The sequence below is a fragment of the Piliocolobus tephrosceles genome, chromosome 1, assembly GCF_002776525.5.
Source record: "Piliocolobus tephrosceles isolate RC106 chromosome 1, ASM277652v3, whole genome shotgun sequence".
Taxonomy (NCBI): domain Eukaryota; kingdom Metazoa; phylum Chordata; class Mammalia; order Primates; family Cercopithecidae; genus Piliocolobus; species Piliocolobus tephrosceles.
In genome coordinates, this window is record NC_045434.1 from 63,951,444 (window position 1) to 63,972,566 (window position 21,123).

The 21,123-nt window shown below is 38.7% G+C and overlaps 1 protein-coding gene across 1 annotated transcript in view; it reads left to right on the plus strand.

Annotated features, from left to right (window-relative positions):
• The window catches only part of C4BPA (complement component 4 binding protein alpha), a 40,763-nt gene that overhangs the window by 13,653 nt on the left and 5,987 nt on the right, over positions 1–21,123 (plus strand). Inside the window, exons 5-9 of the mRNA XM_023186889.2 lie at positions 5,761–5,846; positions 6,013–6,204; positions 8,899–9,081; positions 13,740–13,934; positions 16,600–16,788. Of these exons, the coding sequence (XP_023042657.1) occupies positions 5,761–5,846; positions 6,013–6,204; positions 8,899–9,081; positions 13,740–13,934; positions 16,600–16,788 (845 nt within the window). The remainder of the gene's footprint in view (positions 1–5,760; positions 5,847–6,012; positions 6,205–8,898; positions 9,082–13,739; positions 13,935–16,599; positions 16,789–21,123) is intronic.

Below are 21,123 nucleotides of genomic sequence, written 5' to 3' on the forward strand. Positions count from 1 at the left end.
TATCTATCTATCTATCTATCTATCTATCTATCTATCTATCTATCTATCGTCTATCTACTATTGATTTCTGCATGTTAGTTTGATAACTCAGCTAACTTTCTAAATGTTTGTATTATGCATTAGTTCATTCTCATGCTGCTATGAAGAAATACCCAAGACTGGGTAATTTATAAAGAAAAGAGGTTTAATTTACTTACAGTTCCACATGGCTGGGAAGGCCTCAGGAAACCTATAATCACGACAGAAGGCAAAGGGGAAGAAAGGCACCTTCTTCACATGGTGGCAGGGAGGAGAAGTGTTGAGTAAAGGGGGAAAAGCTCCTCATAAAACCAGCAGATCTCATGAGAACTCACTCACTATCAGGAGAATAGCACTGGGGTAACTGCCCCGATGATTCAATTACCTCCCACCACGTTCCTCCCACGACACATGGGGATTATGGGAAATACAATTCAATATGAGTTTTGGGTGGGGACACAGCAGAACCATGTCATATTATTTGTAAAAATTTAAAAAAATTCTTTCAGTTGAAATCTCTTAGGATTACCTAGTTTGTAATCACATCATTTCAATGATTCTTTTACCTTCTATTTTGCAATTTTTAGATTTCCAATTTCTTTTTCTTGTCTACTTACATTAATTATGTCAGTCAGGATTTACCTGGAGAAATAGAACTGCAGGATTTATTGTAGGGGCATGACTTGACATAGGTGTGGGAGATAGTTAAATGGTGTGTACAGGAGGCTGTTCCTTCAATGTCTGTTGCTGTGGCCTGAAGTCAGCAGGGCAGGGAGTCAGGAAGGGAAGATAGACATGAACTGAGTGCTTCAAGGACAAACTGGAATCTGCAAAGATGAGTGAGTAAAGCCCACCATTGTAAACTAGAATTCATCTTGTTCTTTCACTGCCCCTTAGCCTTCAACTTCAAAAATGGGTATGTCCCGTAGAAGTTGTCCTTCGTCACAGTGCCAGTGTACTTGGATCAGAAGCCAGGGTACATGAAGGAGGAGATCATGCAGGAGCTGGCTCTGCTGTGGCCTGGTTGAGCCCTCTGCCAACAAAGTGATAGAACAGAGAAACAACAGTGCTTGTGAACTGCAGTCACATCCTGTGCTCTGCCCTGACCTTTCTAGCATATGGAGTATGGCTCTACTAATTCACATCTACCATCTTTTATGGGACATACTAACTTGGCATTATGTATGGAAGAGAATTCTGGGAAACATAATTACAACTTAGCTAAGTTGACACAACATAAATCTACCACAGCTCACCCCTTGTCAAATTTGGTATTTGTATACACTAGTCTTAACCATACTTAGCTTAATTTCCAAATAAAGCCAATAGCAAAATAATACTCACATTTTACATAATGCAACTATCCCTCATACACCTGAAAACATGGAAATTCTCTTCCTAAAAGAGAATTCCCTTTGAGCTGAGTCATGTCTCCCCTTTGATATTCTATAACTTAAATATTGAGATGTAAGGTAAGCCACTAGTAACACATCTTATACAGTAGGGGAAGGAAAGGGGTAAAGAGAAATGCAATTAATGTAATATCTATTTATATTGAAATAAGAAAGAAACATTCACAACTTTTATGGTCCTTGTTTATGCAACTGGTCATGTGGTTGTAGCAGGTATTTCTAACAACATGTTTCTGTTACTCATTCCATATTCTCTTTGCCTTCGGCAAGTACTTCATCTGATGTTGGTTCTTGCCCAATGCGGTCGCCTAAACCTTTATTCTTGAATGGTCTGGGCCATCAGCAGTCCTGCCTGATTTGGGTTATTATAGTTTTTCATTGACTTTAATTATAGGGCATGGGAGTATAAAGAGATGCCCCAGGGAATCTCCTGCATTCCAAACATACTCATTTTTGCCATCACTGTGCAGAAGCAATCTAACGTTTCCCATTATTATCAGGATTAGTCACTCCAACCATCAGAGTAGATTCCTTCTTTGCCTTTCATTCACTTGCATGAGGGTCCAGAGTTGACAGGTCTCAACTTCCAAACTTAAGTTAGGGTTTTCAGGTAAAATACAGGATGCCCAGTTAAATTTAATTTTCAGGTAAACAACAAATAATTTTAGTGTATGTTCCACGCAACATTTGGATCACACTTAAACTAAAAAAATGTGTTCATTGTTTACATGAAATTCACATTTAACTAGGCACCCTGTATTTTTATTTGCTAAATCTGGCAACTCTAATTTTTGGAACTCTTGCTGCGTCCCATAGTGGAAGCATTCCTCCATTGGAGACTTCCAAACTGACTGGGCCAGGTGCAGTGGCTCACCTGTAATCCCAACACTTTGGGAGGCTGAGGTGGGAAGATTACCTGAGCCCAGGAGTTCAAGACCAGCCTGAGCAACATAACAAGACCCATCTCTAAAGAACGAAAAAATTATAAAAAAAAAAAATAAAAGAAATAAAAAGACTTCTAGATTAACCAAGAATGTTACTTATTTTTGTGTTCTAAAATTTACAGAGGTTTTAGGGCACATCATAATATACAATCAATTTTCACTAATATTTCAACAGGCACTTGAAATGAAGCTTTTTTAATTAGTAGTATATAGAGTTTGCTACATACACATCAGATTTACTTTCTTTTTTTGAGACAAGTTCTCCCTGTATCACACAGGCTGGAGTGCAGTGGTGCGGTCTTGGATTACTGTAGCCTGGACTGCCCTGGTTCAAGCAATCCTCTTGCCTCAGCCTTCTGAGTAGTTGGGCCTACAGGCATGTGCCATGATGCCTGGCTAAAGTTCTAACTTTTATAGAGATGAGGTCTTGTTATGTTGCTCAGGCTGGTCTAGAACACCTGGGCTCAATAGATTCTCTTGCCCCGTCCTTCCAAACTGCTGGGATTACAGGCATGAGTCACTGTGCCCAGTCAGATCTACTTTCTTGATAAGTTGTTTTGAATATTTTATTATGCTTGTCTTTATATACCTTAAACATGAAGATAGGAGTTAAAGTAAATTAATAATTTTATAATTATTTTAACTATCATAAAATAATTTAACGATAATTAGTAGCATATTTTGATCATTTTTCTTATGTCTCATGTACTTCTGTTTTATTAAAATTGCTGCTACATACATATTTTGCTATGTAAAGATTCATAACTTTTCACTGAAAATCATAATCTTTAACATATAAAGTACCCATTTTTGTGTAATTTAATAATCTTGGTTCTGATGTCCAACTTATGGGATATTAAAATTATTATCTTTGCTTTTCTTTCGATTTGAATTTGCTTGGTATAATTTTATCCTGCCTTTTATTTGTAATCTGTCTGAAACACTTTTAGGTTTGTCTCCTGTACATAAGATAGCTGAATTTTGCTCCAACTAAAAGTTGTTTTTCTTTCATTAGGAGTTTTAGGCATAATTACATTTATTGCTGTGAGTGATACTTATAGACTTGGTTTTGTCATATTATTTCATATTTTATAATATATATGTATGTGTATATTTGTTTTCTATTAAAATATATAGTGGTGTTTAGGAAGGTTCAAAATTTGGTTCTAGTGGTGACCTATATACATTTAAATTTATATAATACTGTTATTCCTCTTTATCTTTAGACAGTTTAAATTGGTTCCTTATTATAAACAACAACAAACTTTTCTTGTATTCTTCCCCCTTTCATGCCTTCTATCTTCCCTACCAGTAAATTTGTATCATTTGTATTATCTTAGTGTTTATTTTGCATTTAATATTAATGTGAAATACTCACACGTGTCTATGGTTGCTTTCACTTCCAGTTTTGCAAATGATCAGGCAATAAGGGAGTTTATTTTACTTTCTCTTCCATATCTCTGTTTTTTGTTAGTTATACTATTTCAGTGCTGTCTGAGCATATAATGTTTATATTTCCTTCAGTCACACTTAAAATCACATTTGTTTTCGTCTCAGATCTGCATGTACAATATTTGCTACCATTTTTGTTTGTTTTGGCTAAAGTTGCCATTGTCATCTCTTGGTTGGCTATAGTTTGTCCTACGGTGGTTTCCAAAAAAAAGTCCCAAGTGAAAATTATTCTTTGAGTTCTTGCAGGTTCAGATAATATATCTGAGGCATTGATACCTAGAAGATAATGGGGCTTGATAGACCCCTTGGCTCATCCCTTCTTTTCTTGGATGTCTTATAGGTACTGCTGCACTATATTTTGCTAGTGAATACTACTGATCTGAAATTTCTTCTCATGTGGCTTGATCTTTCTTTGACTATCTAAAGATATTATTCTTTATCTTTGAAACCTAATACTTTTACTCTTTGTTGTTTTGAGAGAAATCACTTGGTTTAATTTTTTGCTGCTATGTGATGTGCAATTTTAATATGTAGATTGAAGTATTATTTTATTTTAGTAACATTTACTTGAAATATATATATATTTTTTGAGTCAAGGCCTCACTCCCATTGCCCAGGTAGTTACTATGTAATTACCATGATCATGGCTCACTGCAGCCTCAACTTCCTGGGCTCAAGCAATTCTCCCACCTCAGCCTCTCAAGTAGCTGGGAATACAGGTGTGCACCACCATGCCTGGCTAATTTTTGTATTTTTAATAGAGATGGGGTTTTGTCATATTGGCCAGGCTGGTCTTGAACTCCTGGTCTCAAGGAATCCACCTGCCTCAGCCTCCCAAAGTACTAGTATTACAGGTGTAAGCCACCACACCTGGCCTGAAATAAAATTTTAAAAAGCTATTTTGTTCTGTTTGGATTCCTTCTTTATGTTATCCAATTAAGCATATGTTGATTCTCTTTTGCTTGATACTTATGTCTATTAGTTTTCTCTTATCTTTTCTGTTTGTTTCATTTTTGTTGATTTTCTCATTTTTACTCTCTGTTTTCCTTATTGTGTATGGCTTCATAAGCGAAAGTGAGAAGAATCAGAACTAAGATGCTGTTGGAACACTAAGGTGTTCCCATTGAAACAACCAGAAACAATATTTTGCACTTAGTCTCTGGGCTAGGTTGGAAAAACTACATTTTCAAGAAATTTTAAAGTAAAGAAATACTTCATTGTAGTTGTAGTTAAGATATATTTTCTTGAAGTTGTTATTCAGTAAATTCCATAGACTCTTAGATTGCTGAAGGTGACATTTACTTTAGTGTTCTATCACATTGTAGGTTTATTCCTTGATGATGCTACAATTTGATATCATTGATGATTATCAATATCCTTGATGATGCTACAATTTGTAATCATTCTAGTAATATCTTTTGTTTTTTTATTTTCTGTTAGCACAAGATAGAGGGCAGGAAGACAAACTGAGGAAAGAGTAGGACGTATCAAGAGCCATAAAAATGGGAGCGGTGAACTGAAAGCTAATGATGTATGGGAATAAGACACCAACCTGGAAGTCAGAGGAAGCTTTGAGCCAAAGATGGGAAGAGTGTGGAGTCAGTAATCTAGCTGGTACTCTCAACCAAAGACAACTACAGAACACACCGAAGCAAGCCTTTTATTGTTGTGCTTGATTGAGCTCTGGATGAACTGCATTCCTGATACCTAGTAGATGCTTATAGTAACAGATTAAGGAATGAGGGTCCAAAGGAACAAACACACACATCTCATTGTAGTAATGAAATTTTACTGAATGGAGTGCTCAATGGGAAATGATATCCAGGAAAATATGATTTCCTTATTTTAATATAGAGTAACAATTCTATTTACTCAGACCTCTTTAATTTAGGGTAGGAGGAATTCCATTAAAATCTTTGATTTATCTTATTTAGATTTGTCTTAATTGGCTCAACCACTAGTCATTGTGAAGTCCAAGATAGAGGAGTTGGCTGGAGTCATCCTCTCCCACAATGTGAAAGTAAGTAAGGATCTTCTGACTTGACTATCAATTTAAACTCTGTGAGGTAATAACGTCCCTGTGCATCTTTATAAGTATGTGTACCTTCCCTTAGAATTTGCATGAATTTTAGATTTATCACGATGTCTTCCCTGAGTATTTCTTTCCCTTCACTCACTTACCTCAGTTGTCAAGTGTGAACCCCCTCCAGACATCAGGAATGGAAGGCACAGCGGTGAAGAAGATTTCTACACATATGGCTTTTCTGTCACCTACAGCTGTGACTCCCGCTTCTCACTCTTGGGTCATGCCTCCATTTCCTGCACTGTGGAGAATAAAACAACAGGTGTTTGGAGACCAAGTCCTCCTACCTGTGAAAGTAAGTCAGAATGATGAATTCTGTATCAAAATGTTTGCTCTCTTTTGTTTAAAAGAGAAAGAAAGGTGAATTTATTGGGGGCAAAATGGAAAATTCAAAGATGAACTAATTATTGCTCGGATGCAATCATTTATTTGGCCACCTGATACTTATTGCATGTTGTTTTAGAATATAAAAGCCATAAAAATGGGAGTAGTGAACCGGGAGCTAACAGTATATGGGAACAAACAGCAACAACATCTCACTGGTTTGGTGAAGTAAAAGTTTATTCTCATTCATACTAAGTTTGTTTCATGTCCAGGAGACTCTCCAGGGCAGCTGTAGTCTGTGCTGGCTTAGCAACCAGCTCAGCAAGCCAGGTTGCTTTGATCTTATGGCACCTCCATTTCAAAATGTGCTTTCACAGTCTCTTCAGTAGAAGAAGAGAGAAAGGCCAATTATGTCCTGGCTAAGAGTTTTGGCCTGGAAGCAACCACATATCACTTTCCATTCCAGCCTCTTGTCTAGAACTAGAGAGTAGCCTCAGAGGACTGGAGAATGTAGTCTCAGTTTGTTCAAGAAGCGGAACTGAAAATATAATTTGCACCTATAAGATGAAACACATATGCCTGTAGGGCAAGCAAAACCTACTAAGTGCCAGAAGGGCAACAGGACAAAGCAAGTGATAATTGAGTCAAAACATGTATTAGTTAGCTAGTCTAAGGAATCTGAGTTTACTGACTTTACTACTAAGTTTACACAATATTGCTTACTAACCCACCACAGGACACAATCAGATGAGGGGCACAAAAGAGCAGGATACTGCCAACAGTGCAAAATGCCTGGAGTTAGATCTGCAACAAGCAGAAGTGGCAATAGCTAAGGGCGGAAAAGTGGGCAGGGGCCAGGTTATGAAGGACCTTGTGTTTCAGTCTCAGGACTTCAGAACAATCACGAAGGGGAGACCTTTTTTTTTTTTTTTTTTTTTTGAGACGGAATCTCGCTCTGTGGCCCAGGCTGGAGCGCAGTGGCCGGATCTCAGCTCACTGCAAGCTCCGCCTTCCGGGTTTACGCCATTCTCCTGCCTCAGCCTCCCCAGTAGCTGGGACTACAGGCGCCCGCCACCTCGCCCGGCTAGTTTTTTGTATTTTTTTTAGTAGAGACGGGGTTTCACCGTGTTAGCCAGGATGGTCTCGATCTCCTGACCTCGTGATCCACCCGTCTCGGCCTCCCAAAGTGCTGGGATTACAGGCTTGAGCCACCGTGCCCGGCCGAAGGGGAGACTTTGAAAGGCTTTAATGAGGGGAATAAATGTGCTGCATTTTAGAACGATAACTCTGGTTGTGGGACAACAACCTGAAGTAAGACAAAACTTAACTGACAGTCACCTGTTATGGCTTGAATGTGTCCCTCCAAACTCATGATAAAACCTAAGACCCAATGTGATCGTTTTAACAGGTGGAACTTTTGGGTAAGTGATTAAATCATGAAGGATCCACCCTAAGGAATGGGATTAGTGCCCTTATAAAAGAGGTTGACGTGAGAGCCCTAGTCTCTTTTGCCCTTCTGTCTTGTGAGGACAGAGCATTCATCCCTTCCCCGATGTGAGGACGCAGCAAGAAGGCACCATCTTGAAAGGAGAGAGCAAGCAGACATTGAATCTGATGGTGGCTAGATCTTGAACTTCTCAGCCTCCAGAACTGTGAGAAATAAATTTTGATCATTTATAAACTAGCAAAAGTATTTTCTTATAGCAGCAGGAACAGACTAAGACAGCAACTGTGCAACCCTCCAGCCAAAAACTGAAGGTGGCTTCAGCTGTAGTGTGGCAGTGGGGCTGGAGAGAAGTTAAGGGATTGTAGAGGAATTAAAGTGGCAGAATTGACAGGATTGGATGACTGCCAGGATGTGGGTAAGGGGTGTGGGATAGAGGGCAACTTGTTCTCTGCTTGTCGGGGAATGGGTCTCTGATCCCCTGGGCTGCCTCTGCACTATGTAATTACTATGGGTCACTGACCCATAACCAAATCATTTAGGAAATTAGGCCATTATATTGAAAGTTTTGGGGGCCTTAGAAATATGTTTCTGCTGGGTTATGTATGACTGATTTTTATTGGTAGGGAATTTGAAGGAGCTATCCACAATCATCTCGAAGAAGGACCAATGTAATGAAAACTCATTTTAAAAGCTGAAATTACATATTTTATATATACACACACACATACTTATATGTATATATAAATATATTATATCAAATATAATAAAATATATAATGTATAATACTATTAGTATAATGTTATATATTCTATAATACTATATTATAGAATATATAAAATATATAGTATTATATATATTATTAACATAATATAAATAATTTCAGCTTTTAAAAGCCTCAGTAAAATGAGTTTTCATCACATTGGTCTTTCTATGAGGTAATTGTGAATAACTTCTTCAACTTCTCCACCAATAAAAACTAGTACTAAAAGGAGTACATATATATATATTTTATATATATGTATATATAAAAATATATACGGCCATATTATGTATGTATGTGTTTGTGTATTTCACTTTAAAATGTTTCCCTTGTATCTACTTGACATGCACATTCATCAGGCATTTGTGTTGCACTTGTAACTGGATTAGCAGTAGCAATAATATCATTATTACCATTTATCTTTTAAAATCCACTTGTCTTTTCTCATGATTCTTTAGAAATCACCTGTCACAAGCCAGATGTTTCACATGGGGAAATTTTCTCTGGATTTGGACCCATCTATAATTACAAAGATGCTATTGTGTTTAACTGCCAAAGAGGTTTTGTTCTCAGAGGCAGCAGTGTAATTCGTTGTGGTGCTGATAGCAAATGGGATCCTTCTCCTCCTGCTTGTGAGCCCAGTAAGTATGGACTATGAAGGAATTTCAATGTTTGACATCTAAAGGCAACCAGTACTGTTAATATGGGTATACTTGCATGCATAGGCCCACTATGAATTACAGTAAAAATTTACATCTATATCAATAATTTCCTTTATTTTTTTCTTGTTGGAAAGAAAAATGACTTTAATACACTCTGCGAGGTCCTATATCATCACACAAGACTGCCACATACCACAAGACTATGCACATTCCAACCTTAAAGGGAGGTGTTAACATTGTAGATATTGTGGATTTGTATATTTATTTCAACAATTTTCTGGAATTTGATAGAAAGTTGTCTTATTCTGACAAAATCATTATATTATTATAATTACTTTGAAAGACAAATAATAAAGTGTCCTGAGGAAAAATGCCTCTTATAACTTGTACAAAAGTATTGTGTGAACTGGTTGTGATTCTAACACTCTGAAGTTATAAACTCATGTGGATTATTAAAAATAATGACAATGGTAATAATGATAACTTGGCACTAGACTAGGTGCATAACAAGGATTAAGTCAATGAATCCTCCCAACAATTGTGGGCACTATGATTATCCTATGTTACAGATGAGAAACTGTTCACAGAGGTTAAAAGACTTGCCCAAGGTTATACAACTGGTAAGGGAAGGAAGCCACTGATGCCTTGTGCTCTAAGTTTTGCCCTCACAAAATACCAAGAACTTCTGGGGATTTCTGGAACAGAAGTGGAGGAGTTTGGGGAAACCTCTCTCCTGAAAAGGTATCCACCAAGCTGGTCAAAATTAACAAAGAAAACCGTTCAAGGTCTCTGGAGATTGATCAAAGGGATTACAACAAATTGAGGAGCATTTATTCAGCAAAAATATGGAAACTTGATGGGAACAGTGAGAGGACATTGCATTAGAACTAGTGGCTGCAACAGCTCTACTTTGTGGGAGGATGGTTACTGTGGGCTCATGAGTGGCAATTCCCATCTTCCCCAGCTCCCTGGGGTAAAAAATTTATTTGGGGTGGATTTGGCAGCCCGTGAAAATTACATGATAGCATTTTTCAAAGATCCATGCTGTGGAAGTCATATATTGAATAGGTGCCAGCAAACAGGCATCAGTGTCTGTTCCTTCACCCCCAACTCCCATTATATGGTGAGGATCTAAGTGGGGCAGCTGGTAAAGAACTCAGTCTCCCCTTTTTGCATAGCTCTATGTTGCAGGAGAACTATTCCAGTTGGCACAGCAGCCAAGTGGCATCTCCCATCTTCCCCAGCTTTCTAGAATGGAAGAACTATTATGGGTAGGTTGACAACTATGCATATTGGCAGTTAGTATTCTCCCTGGCTCTGGGTTGTGGAATATGTGTACTTGGTGGTGGGCACAGCTGGGTGGCAGTGCCTGTTCCTACTGCCCACTTTTCTCTCCTCACAGCTCCTACACCGTAAGAAGAACTCTAGTGCAGTACCTGGAGAAGAATGAGTTTTCTAATTTCCCCCAGTTCCTGATCTATAGGACAGACATTCTTCCAGGGCAGATTTGGAGCAAGCTTCAAAGACTGTAAACACTCTGCCCCTTTCAAGGAACTTTAATTGGATTAGACTGTGATGCATATTATGCCCCAGGGAGTTGTTGAAAAAAATAGAACAATCAGATAAAAATTGTTGGAGGCCAATAGTTGTATGTAATACCAACAGAGGTAGATCACCCAAAGTCTCAATGAGAAAGAGACAGTCAAAGAGAAAACCACAGTTATCCCTAGCAGTTAAAAAGACTGTGTACATGCCCAAGTCTGTGCTCTCTGAGGCATGCTGTTAGATGTTGCACACTTTGAAGGAAATAGACTTAACTGAACTAGTCCAATTACATCACTAAAGAAACAAACAAGACAACAGATCCTAAAGGTGGTAAGGGAGAATCAATATCCAAAGTTGCTGCAATGTATTATCTAACATGTCCTGTTTTCAAAAAAAAAAAAAATTGTCAGACATGCAAAGAAATGGGAAAGAGTGACCCATTTAAAGGGAAAAAGCCAACAATAGAAACTGTTTTTGAGGGATCCCAGAGATTGGACTTAGCAGAAAAGTTCAAAGAATTACAGAGCAGCTATTATAAATATGTCCCGAGAACTAAAGGAAACAATATTTAAAGAATTAAAGCAATGTATTATGACAGTGTTTTATCAAATAGAAAATATTGATAAAGATAGAAATTATTTTAAAAAGATAATGGAAATTGTAGAGTTGAAAAACGCAGTAAGTAAAATGAAAAATTCAAAAGAGGAACTCAACAGTAGATTTGAGTTGGAAAAAGAATTCGAAGATAAACTGAGATTATGCAATCTGCAGCACAGAGATAAAAAGAATGAGGAAAAATAAACAGCATCAGAGAAATGTGGGACACCATGAAGTGTACCAACATATGTGTAATGAGAATCCCAGAAAGATGAGAGAAAGAGAAAGGAGCTAAAAAACTATACAAAGGAAAAATGGCTGAAAATATCACAAATTTGACCAAAAAAAAAAAAAAAAAAGCCCAAACAGAAAACAAAACAACACATTAATCTACATATCCAAGAAGCTTGTTGAACTTAAGTAGGACAAATGCAAAAATATCTAGACCTGGAGACATTATAATCAAAATGTTGAAAACCAAGAATGAAGAGAAAATCTTGAAAGCAGCAAGAGAAGAGCAATACATCATGTACAATGTAACCCTAGTAAGATTAACATCTGATTCCTCATCAGAGGGAATGGAGGCTAGAAAGCAGCTAGATGACACATTCGAAGTGCAGAAAGATAAAAACCTCAACCAAGAATCCAACGACATATTTTACACTTACATATATTACAAACTGCACAATATATTTTATAATCATTGTTTTATATAATTTCATGTTTCATGTCTTTCATAGTAGCTGAGAGAAGAAAGGAGGGCAAGTATATATTTATAGAGTTTATTATGTTAATCTGCTTATTCATCATTTCTAGCTCTCTTTATTTCTTCCTGTAGATTTAAGTTACCATCTGGTGTCACTTCTGTATTACAATACAGCTTTGTTCCCCCCTACCTTTCTTGTGATGTTATTGTCAAATATATTGCATTTCTGTATGTTATAGGCTTAATAATGCAATTATATACATATTGTTTTATGCAATTGCTGTTTAAATCAGCTAAGAGAAGGAAGGAGTAGTAATATATATCATATTGGGTTTCAAATTACTGACATAATGACCTCTGCTGATGCTCATTGTTTTTCTGTGTGGATTCAAATTACTGTCTGGTGTCAATTGCTGTCAGTTTGAACAATTTCCTTTAGTATTTCTTATAAGGATAGCCTTCTAGTAACAATCAGATACCACTTTACATCCAGCAGAATGGCTATAATAGAAAAGATAGACAATAACAAATGTTGGTGAGGATGTGGAAAAATTAGAACTCTCATACACGCTAATAGGAATGTAAATTGGTGAGATCATTTTGGAAAAGAGTTTTTGCAGTCCTTCTGAAGTTTAAGCATGGAGTTACCATATGACTCAGTAATTATCCTCCTGGGTATCTACCCAAGAGAAATGAAAACATATGTCCACCCACAAAAATTTTACATGAAGATTCATAGCAGCATTATTCATAATAGCCAAAGAACCCAAATACTCATCAACTGAATAATGAATAAACAAAAAGTGATTTATCCATAAAATGGATTATATCATTTGGCAGTAAAAATGAAAAATAAAAAGTACTAATGTATGCTACAATATGGATGAACCTTGAAAATATTATGCTAACTGAAATAAGCCAGCAACAAAAAGTACATGTATTGTGTGATTACATTTATTTAAAATGCTCAGATTAGGCAAATCCATAAAGAAAAAAAATAGATTAGTGGTTGTCAGGACCTAGGGAGAGGTGGAAATAGAGAGTGACTGATAATGAATATGAGGTTTCTTCTTGGGTTGATAAAAATATTCTGAAATTAGTTAATGGTGATGGTTACACAACTCTGTATATACTAAAAACCATCGAATTACACATTCTAAATGGGTGAATTTATTTGTTGTGACTTGAATCTCAATAATGCTGTTAAAAAGGAACTTTTATATTCCATTTCAAATGTCTGAAGATAAAAAGTGATAAACATCCAATGTGGTAGATGTTTGCATTATATTTCCATATCATATGAATCAGCAGCATTGGGAAAGAGAGAAGAGGACAAGACCCAAGGCCCAGGCTCAGAAAATGCTTGGAGTTTGTTTTTTTTCTTGCCAAGCCATTCCTGGTGTCATCTGGATGAGGGGAATGGCTCTCGTTTATTTTCCCCAATCAATCAGGAAACGTAGTTAGATTTGTTTGTGACAGTTTTCCTGCCATGCTTCAGTTCAGAAACTAAAATCTCTGAAGTGTAAAGAAGAGGAAGGAGAATTGATATTATTATACTTGGCACAGCACATGGAAACCTCTTGGGAGTGCCCTTAGTAAAGAGCCTCTCTGGAGGTGTGCGCATTTGAGCAAATGTCCATGTGTCTTTTCTGGTGTGGTTGATACATCAGGCTTTGCAGGTTGGTTCCAGGCTGAATGAACACATGACCCCCTTTGATAGGGCAGGCTTATTGATTACTGCGGCAGCCCTAGTAATAGTGTCGTTTTGTTCTTCTTCTTTCATGAGTAGATAGTTGTACTAACTTACCAGACATTCCACATGCTTCCTGGGAAACATATCCTAGGCCGAAAAAAGAGGATGTGTATGTTGTTGGGACTATATTAAGGTACCGCTGTCATCCTGGCTACAAACCCACTACAGATGCACCTACGACTTTGATTTGTCAGAAAAATTTGAGATGGACCCCATACCAAGGATGTGAGGGTGAGTTTTTGTTTTTTAATATTTTTGCATATTAAACGTCCAGTACATGCTAGGATTCTCTACCTTAAATGAATATAATTTTATCCCTCACAACAAGTTTAGAATTAAGTTAATTGAACAGATTAGTGAACCGTTGGCTCCAGAAGGGGACCATAAACATGTTACAGTTTGAGGCACTGAGAAATTGGAACCTTTTCTTATCCCAGTTCAGAATCAAATGAGAAGTAGACACAGAAGTCAAACAGTATGCAAATTAAGTATTAGTCTTCTTACTGGTAAAACTAGAATGGAGAATACAGTTCAACTATTGTCAGAGTCAGGTTTCCTTCATAGCCCTTACCTCCCCCAGTATGGGCTTTAGGGTGTTTGGCAGTAGACAAGTTTGTGAAACAGTCATGAACGTAACCAGCTGCAAGGTGACTTGTGTCTCATTCCTCTTGAGTCATGAGATGACAGGACTTCCTGATCTGCCTCTAGAATACAAGTGCTGACTCGTGACTCAGTATTCTCACTTCGGAAGGATATAAAGGAGACTTTCTCCAGTTTCTCTGGTAGGAGATGCACTTCTTTTATTTGTGGGAATGAGTGAGAGACTGAAGGACAAGTGGATACTATTTTATGAGCCTCGCTGAAACAGACAACAGAGGAAGAAAATGCTTTCTTCTACCCATCTATCAGAACCTTGCCACTTTAGAGGTGAAGGATCTTCCAGAATCTGAGGCCAAGAATATGGGGAATTTTATGCTGCATGTCAGAATTTGAACAATGTGTGAAATGCATAAATAACGAAAAGTGGTAGCTTAGATCAACCTGTCAGAAGATTATTTATTTCGTATTAAGGCTTAACAAAGTTTAATTGCAGTTATTCAGACTCATTTTGGGAAAATAGAATAAAATATTTTAATGAAAGGACTGAATTAAAAATATACTTAATAATTAACTTATTGCCATTACTTAAATAACAAAAAATACTGCTTATAGATGTTTAAAAACCTCCTTTATAGTTGTGTTTAGGCCAGGGGTGGTGACTCACACCTATAATCCCAGTACTTTGGGAGGCTGAGGTGGGAGGATTGCTTGAGCTCACGAGTTTGAGACCAGCCTGGGCAATATAGTGAGACCCTTGTCTCTACAAATAATTTTAAAAATTAGCTGAATGTGATGGCACGAGCCTGTAATCCCAGCTCCTCAGGACACTGAGGTAGGAGGATAACTTGAGGCTAAGAGGCCAAGGCTGCAGTGAGCCGAGGTCACGCCACTGCATTCCAGCCTGGATGACAGAGCAGGACCCAGTTGGTTACATTTATTTGACCCACTATGGTCTTATTGATTTAATTATTTAATAAAGAATATTTTTAACAATTTTAAAAGCAGAAGTGAAGTAGTATTTATCCAAGTTATGAAACCTGATCAAATGTGAATTTAGACTCATGACTTACATATTTAAAAGTATTTTCTATACTTTAAAGCATTTCATAAATATTATTGTTGTTATAACATCCAAACCATATGATTGCTGAGTATTTTAATTATAATTCCTAAACAAATCAGCACTGGAAGTGTTTGAGTATGTCCAAAAGACCCCATTTTAATACTGGTTGAGTTACTGACATGGAGAATATAATGTTTTATTCTGTTTTGATGTTTTCTCTTACATCAGACAATAGCAAGATTTTTCTTGAAGTATTGCTACTAATGAATAAAAAAATTATGTCTCTATAGCAGCTCTTACTATATTAAAAAATTAAAGAATTTGGCCAGGCGTCATGGCTCACATCTGTGATCCCAGAACTTTGGGAAGCTGAGGTGAGGGGAGCACTTGAGGCCAGGAGTTTGAGACCAGCCTGGGTAACATAGTGAGACCCCTTGTCTACCAAAAAATAAAAAACGTAGTGGGTGTGGTGGCACACACCTGTAGTCCCAGCTATTCAGGAGGGTGAGTGGGAGAATTGCTTGAGCCCAGGAGTTTGAGACTGTAGTGAGCCATAATTGTGCCACTGTACTCCAGCCTGAGTGATAAAGCAAGATTTTGCCATTTAAATAGCTATTTCTCTTAAATTTTGCATCAAAAAAGAAAAATCCTTGAAATAAGCAGTAATTTAAATGTATTCGTATGCTTTAGCTGTTAGGTGGATATAAACTTTTGAAAACTTTCTTCTTCTTTGTGACTTGAGAAGTGTAAGTTAATAAAGAGTTTAATAATGAAGCCATAAGTAAATGGATGTTGTTTGTCATTGCTCTTGAATAATTTTGAAAATTTACATTTTCCTATTGGTTAAAATTTTTAAATTTTTTTTTTTATTTTTTAGAGACAGGGTCTCACTCTGTTGCCCAGGCAGTCTCAAACTCCTGGGCTCAAGCAATTCTCCCATCTTGAACTCCCAAAGCACTGGGATTATAGGCATGAGCTGCCACACCTGGCTCTTCATATAGGTTTAATCCAGCTTTTCATTTTGGAGCCTCCTAATGAAATGCTTAGTTGGATTAGAGGACTTTAGCAAATAAGGGGGAAAAGAGCAGACTTGGAGTGTCCTGAGTCTCCTTTTCTGTTTCCCCAATCTCTCTTCAGTAGTGAGATCTTCCAAAGATGGAAATGGGGTTGTTAGCCATGGAAGCTTCCTCATGGTGATTTTACTAACCATGCACCTCACGTTTTATTTTTCAGCATTATGTTGCCCTGAACCAAAGCTAGATAGTGCTCAAATCACTCAACACAGGAAAAATCGTCCTGCCAATCACTGTGTTTATTTCTATGGAGATGAGATTTTATTTTCATGTCATGGGGTCAGAAGACTTTCAGCTATATGCCAACCAGATGGCACATGGAGTCCCCGAACACCATCATGTGGAGACAGTAAGAGTTCGTAGAATTATCTTATTCTGGGAGTTTCTTCATATGAGTGTGATGGAGATTATTAAGAGAAGGTTTAAAATTAGGTAAAAAAATTCATATACCTTGCATGATTCTTGGAATGGGTCCAACTTTCTCCTTCCTCCTCATTGTGTGTCCCCTTTCTTTTGGCCTCCTCAGTTTCCTCTTTTCTGAATCAGAGAAATAGATAGCATGTAATAGGTAAGCTGGACTTTTCAAGTACTGCATTTTGTTTCTTTGTATTATTCTCTTTCTCCCCTTATTTCTGGTCCATATGTCTCAATCTGCAGAAGAAGAACTGTCAAAATCTATTTGAACCTGCCTTTCTGAGCTCGCTTCCTTCTTCTTCCTCAAACAGCAGCCTTCTGTTGCCTCTGAGCCCTCCAGTCAGACCATCACCCAGTGTGGAATGCCTCCTTCTGCTTCTCCAAAAGGCTTAAGTGGGACAGGCATGGTGGCTCACGCCTGTAATCCCAACACTTTGGGAGGCTGAAGTGGGCAGATCACCTGAGGTCATGAGTTCGAGACTAGCTTGGCCAATATGGGGAAACCTGGTCTCTATTAAAAATACAAAAAATTAGCCAGGCATGGTGGTATGGGCCTGTAATCCCAGTTACTCAAGAGGCTGAGGCAGGAGAATTGCTTGAACTCAGGAGGTGGAAGTTGCAGTAAGCCAAGATCACGCCACTGCATTCCAGCCTGGGCAACAGAGCAAGACTTTGTCAAAAAAAAAAAAAAAAAAAAGGCTCAAGTGTTAACACATTCCACCCTTCTCCCTTTGTGTTTGATATCTCTATCTAGCGATGGTGAGGGCTCATTACCCCTATTAGGAGCCCAAAGTGACCAAGCATTAGTTGCAGCTTATTAATCAACAGGAAAACTCCTATCTCCCACTTGTAGAAATGTTCCCACTTTGCCAACCAGGCCTTTTAAACCTGCAGGTCCTAGAGCTTCAGAGATGTGAAGCACAAATTTCCCAAGTAGGTCACTTAGAGTGGTGGCCAGTGGGGCCACTCATGCTTCCATCCCCTAGTTCCTGGATCCATGCATTTATTTTACTGGGGACCCAGAGCCGTATAAAAGTCAATATGATTTAAAATAAATACAGCATTTTGGAAGACAGTGTCCCATCACTGTCAAGCATTGCCTCCCAACTGGCACTTCAACTGTGCCTTTAATAGGCCATTCAGTGTTTTCACAGGTCGGCTGGTTCTGAGTAATGCAGTATGTGATTTGAGTAGTGGATTCTGTGAGTATGGTCCCAACAACACATTGTCTTTGCTGTAAGTGGGTTTTCTAGTTGGATGTAGTGGATCCTATGTCAATGCCAATTGTTCAGACACTCTATAACCCTTAAGATGACCATGCTGACTGAGGTTCTGCAAGGGAGAAAGGCAAACCCATGCCTGCAATATTTGTCTAGTTCTATGAGAATACACTTCTCTTCCTTTCACGGTAGAAGAGGTCCAATGTGGTCAACTTGCTAGGAAGTGGCTTTTTGGTTGCCTCAAGTGATGGTATCATACTAGGGACTTAGCGTTGTTGTTGGCAGGTTGGAGATTCAGTGACAGCAATGAGCCTTGGTGAGTGGGACCCCATGCTGTTGGGTCCAGGCTTGTCTTCCATGCATGCCACCACAACCACTCTGCTCCTCTTCCTCTTGTGCCAGCACCCATGAGGCCAATAACAAAGAATGGCTTACCTCAAGTGGCTGAGACTTTTTTTTTTACTTGGTTGTTTAATACCTTTTCTATTGGGGATGCTCTGGTGTTAACACACAAAACAAAGATCTTCACACTTCCCGCCCACTCTCAAATGTCCACTTACTTGCTCCTACCCCAGATCTCTTTGTGCCCAATCTTCCAATCTTTCTCCTTACAGGACTAGGACCTTGACCAGACAAGCCATTCATTCCATGCCCCGAATCCTAATTTAGCTTATCCTTAGGCCACTTTCTTTAGGTGTACCCTCTATAGCACTTCCTTTCAGGAAGATTACCCCTTACAAGTTGTCTTTCAAGACTGACCTTGATTGGGCTGTAGTACAGCTTCCATTTTAGGAGTGGAGTGAAGGACCAAAGGAGTGAAGGACATGCCATCTCAAAATATGCTGAATTGGTATGTCGAATATTTCAAGTTGAAAACATTAGAGAAACTGAAGTTTCAGAAAGCGCTAGCTGTCCTCTTTTTGCATGCACAAGCCATAAAGATTCCTCTGAGAGCAGTACTCTACCCCTTCTAGAGCAAGAAACTATATAGCCCTTATCACCAGAGACTGGGAATTAGGGGCTGCAGTGGACCTGAATACTAAAATTCCCAAAGTAGCTTTTATTTTCCACTAGTTTTACAGCCCCTCCCTATACATCTCCTAGTGACTCTCCTAGAAATTTACTGCTCCTAGCCAAATCCCCTTTGTCCTGACATTTCTTCTCAAATTTATTGTTCTTTGTTTACAAAGTATACAATATCTTGCTTTGGCCACTTCTTCAGACTTTACCCTCTTGGGAAGATCCCCATGTATGTATAAAATTTGTGTGCTTTTCCCTTGTTAATCTACCTAGTGCCAATTTGATTTCTAGATCCAGCCGAAGAGCCCACATGAGAGCTAGGGGGATTAGAGGTGGAGGTGATCTCTCTCTTCTCTACAACACATACTGTGAACCCAAAATATCTGAGACAGGTCTCAATCAATTTAGAAAATGTATGTGCTGAGGTTGAGGACGCGCCCGTGACACAGCCTCAGGAGGTCCTGATGACTGTGGCCAAGGTGGTCGGGGTACAGCTTGCTTTTATACATTTTAGGGAGACATAATACATGTAAGATTTACACTGGTTTGATCTGGAAGGGTGGGAGAACTCAAAGTGGTGTCAGGGAAGGGGGAGTGGGGCTGGGCTTCTGGATCATAGGTAATTTTCTGACTGGCAATTGGTTGAATTATTACCAGAAGAAGGAATATTTGATTTATGATAAGGGGTTGTGGAGATATGTTTTGTTTTGTTTTGTTTTGTTTTGAGACAGAGTTTCACCCTGTTGCCTAGGCTGGAGTGCAGTGATGCGATCTCAGCTCATGGCAACCTCCACCTCCTGGGTTCAAGACATTCTCCTGCCTCAGCCTCCTGAGTAGCTGGGATTACAGGCACATGCCACTGCGCCCAGCTAATTTTTGTATTTTTAGCAGAGACAGGGTTTCACCATGTTAGCCAGGCTGTTCTTGAACTCCTGACCTGAAGTGATCCGCCCACCTCGGCCTCCCGAAATGCTGGGGTTACAGGCATGAACCACCGCACTGAGCCATAAATGTTTCTTATTAGATTTAAGATCTGTGTTGATGTTAATGTTGGATGGGTATAATGGGAAATGTCCAACCCTCTCTTCCATCATGGCCTGAACAAGATGTTCAGGTTAACTCTGGAATGCCCTTGGCCGAGAGGAGGGGTCCATTCAGATGGTTGGGGGACCTTAGAATTTTATTTTTGGTTTACAGTACCAAAAATATTTGTGAACCACGCTCAGAGTTTTCCCCATCCTGACAGTTGGTTATATTGGATAACTGCTACAGCCACAACTGTGAGCTAAAGAAGAGGCACTCCTGCCACAGTGGCTGGGCACAGGTAGGAACTGGGCTTTCTGTTTGTGCAGCTTGCCTGTGCCATCTTGTCCCGCCCATGCTCAATCCCAGATGCTCTACTTCCATCTTATAATGAATGGTTGCCTGCTTAACCTTATAACCTGATGGGTCTGACAGACTTGGCTCATGATGGGTGATTCTGGATGCATGATCACTTGATGACCCACTGTCGGGAGCTTTCTCTATCAGGACCTGGTGACATGCCAAGGGTTATATTTCAGAAAGCATACAGTCCTCTACTGCAGTGCATGGCCTTGCTTCATGATCTCAATGGTCTATGGTGTAAATGTCCTTTTGATGTTTGCATCTTTTCCTACTACAACCACCTTTGATACACTAGGCTGTGCTGGGTCCTAAGGCTCAAGCAACAGGGTAATTTCACTGCAGACTAGACCTGCTGTTGAGCACTTTCCTACCATGGGCCCCACTCAAACCTGGCAATCATTTGTCCCCCCTAGCCTATGGGTTGGAGCACTATCCCCAAGTATGAATTATGCTGCCTCTAGAATCTGAAAAGTCCTATTTAGGTGCTGTACTGTATTCTTCAGAGTGGGATGTGCAATTTGCAATAATTTGACTTTAGTTTGGATGGGATATCTTAGTGTTCCCTGAACCTTGGACCTCTGAAAATTTTATTGACGTGGCAAACACCTGACTCCATTTTTTGTTTTATTTTTTACTTTGGAGCA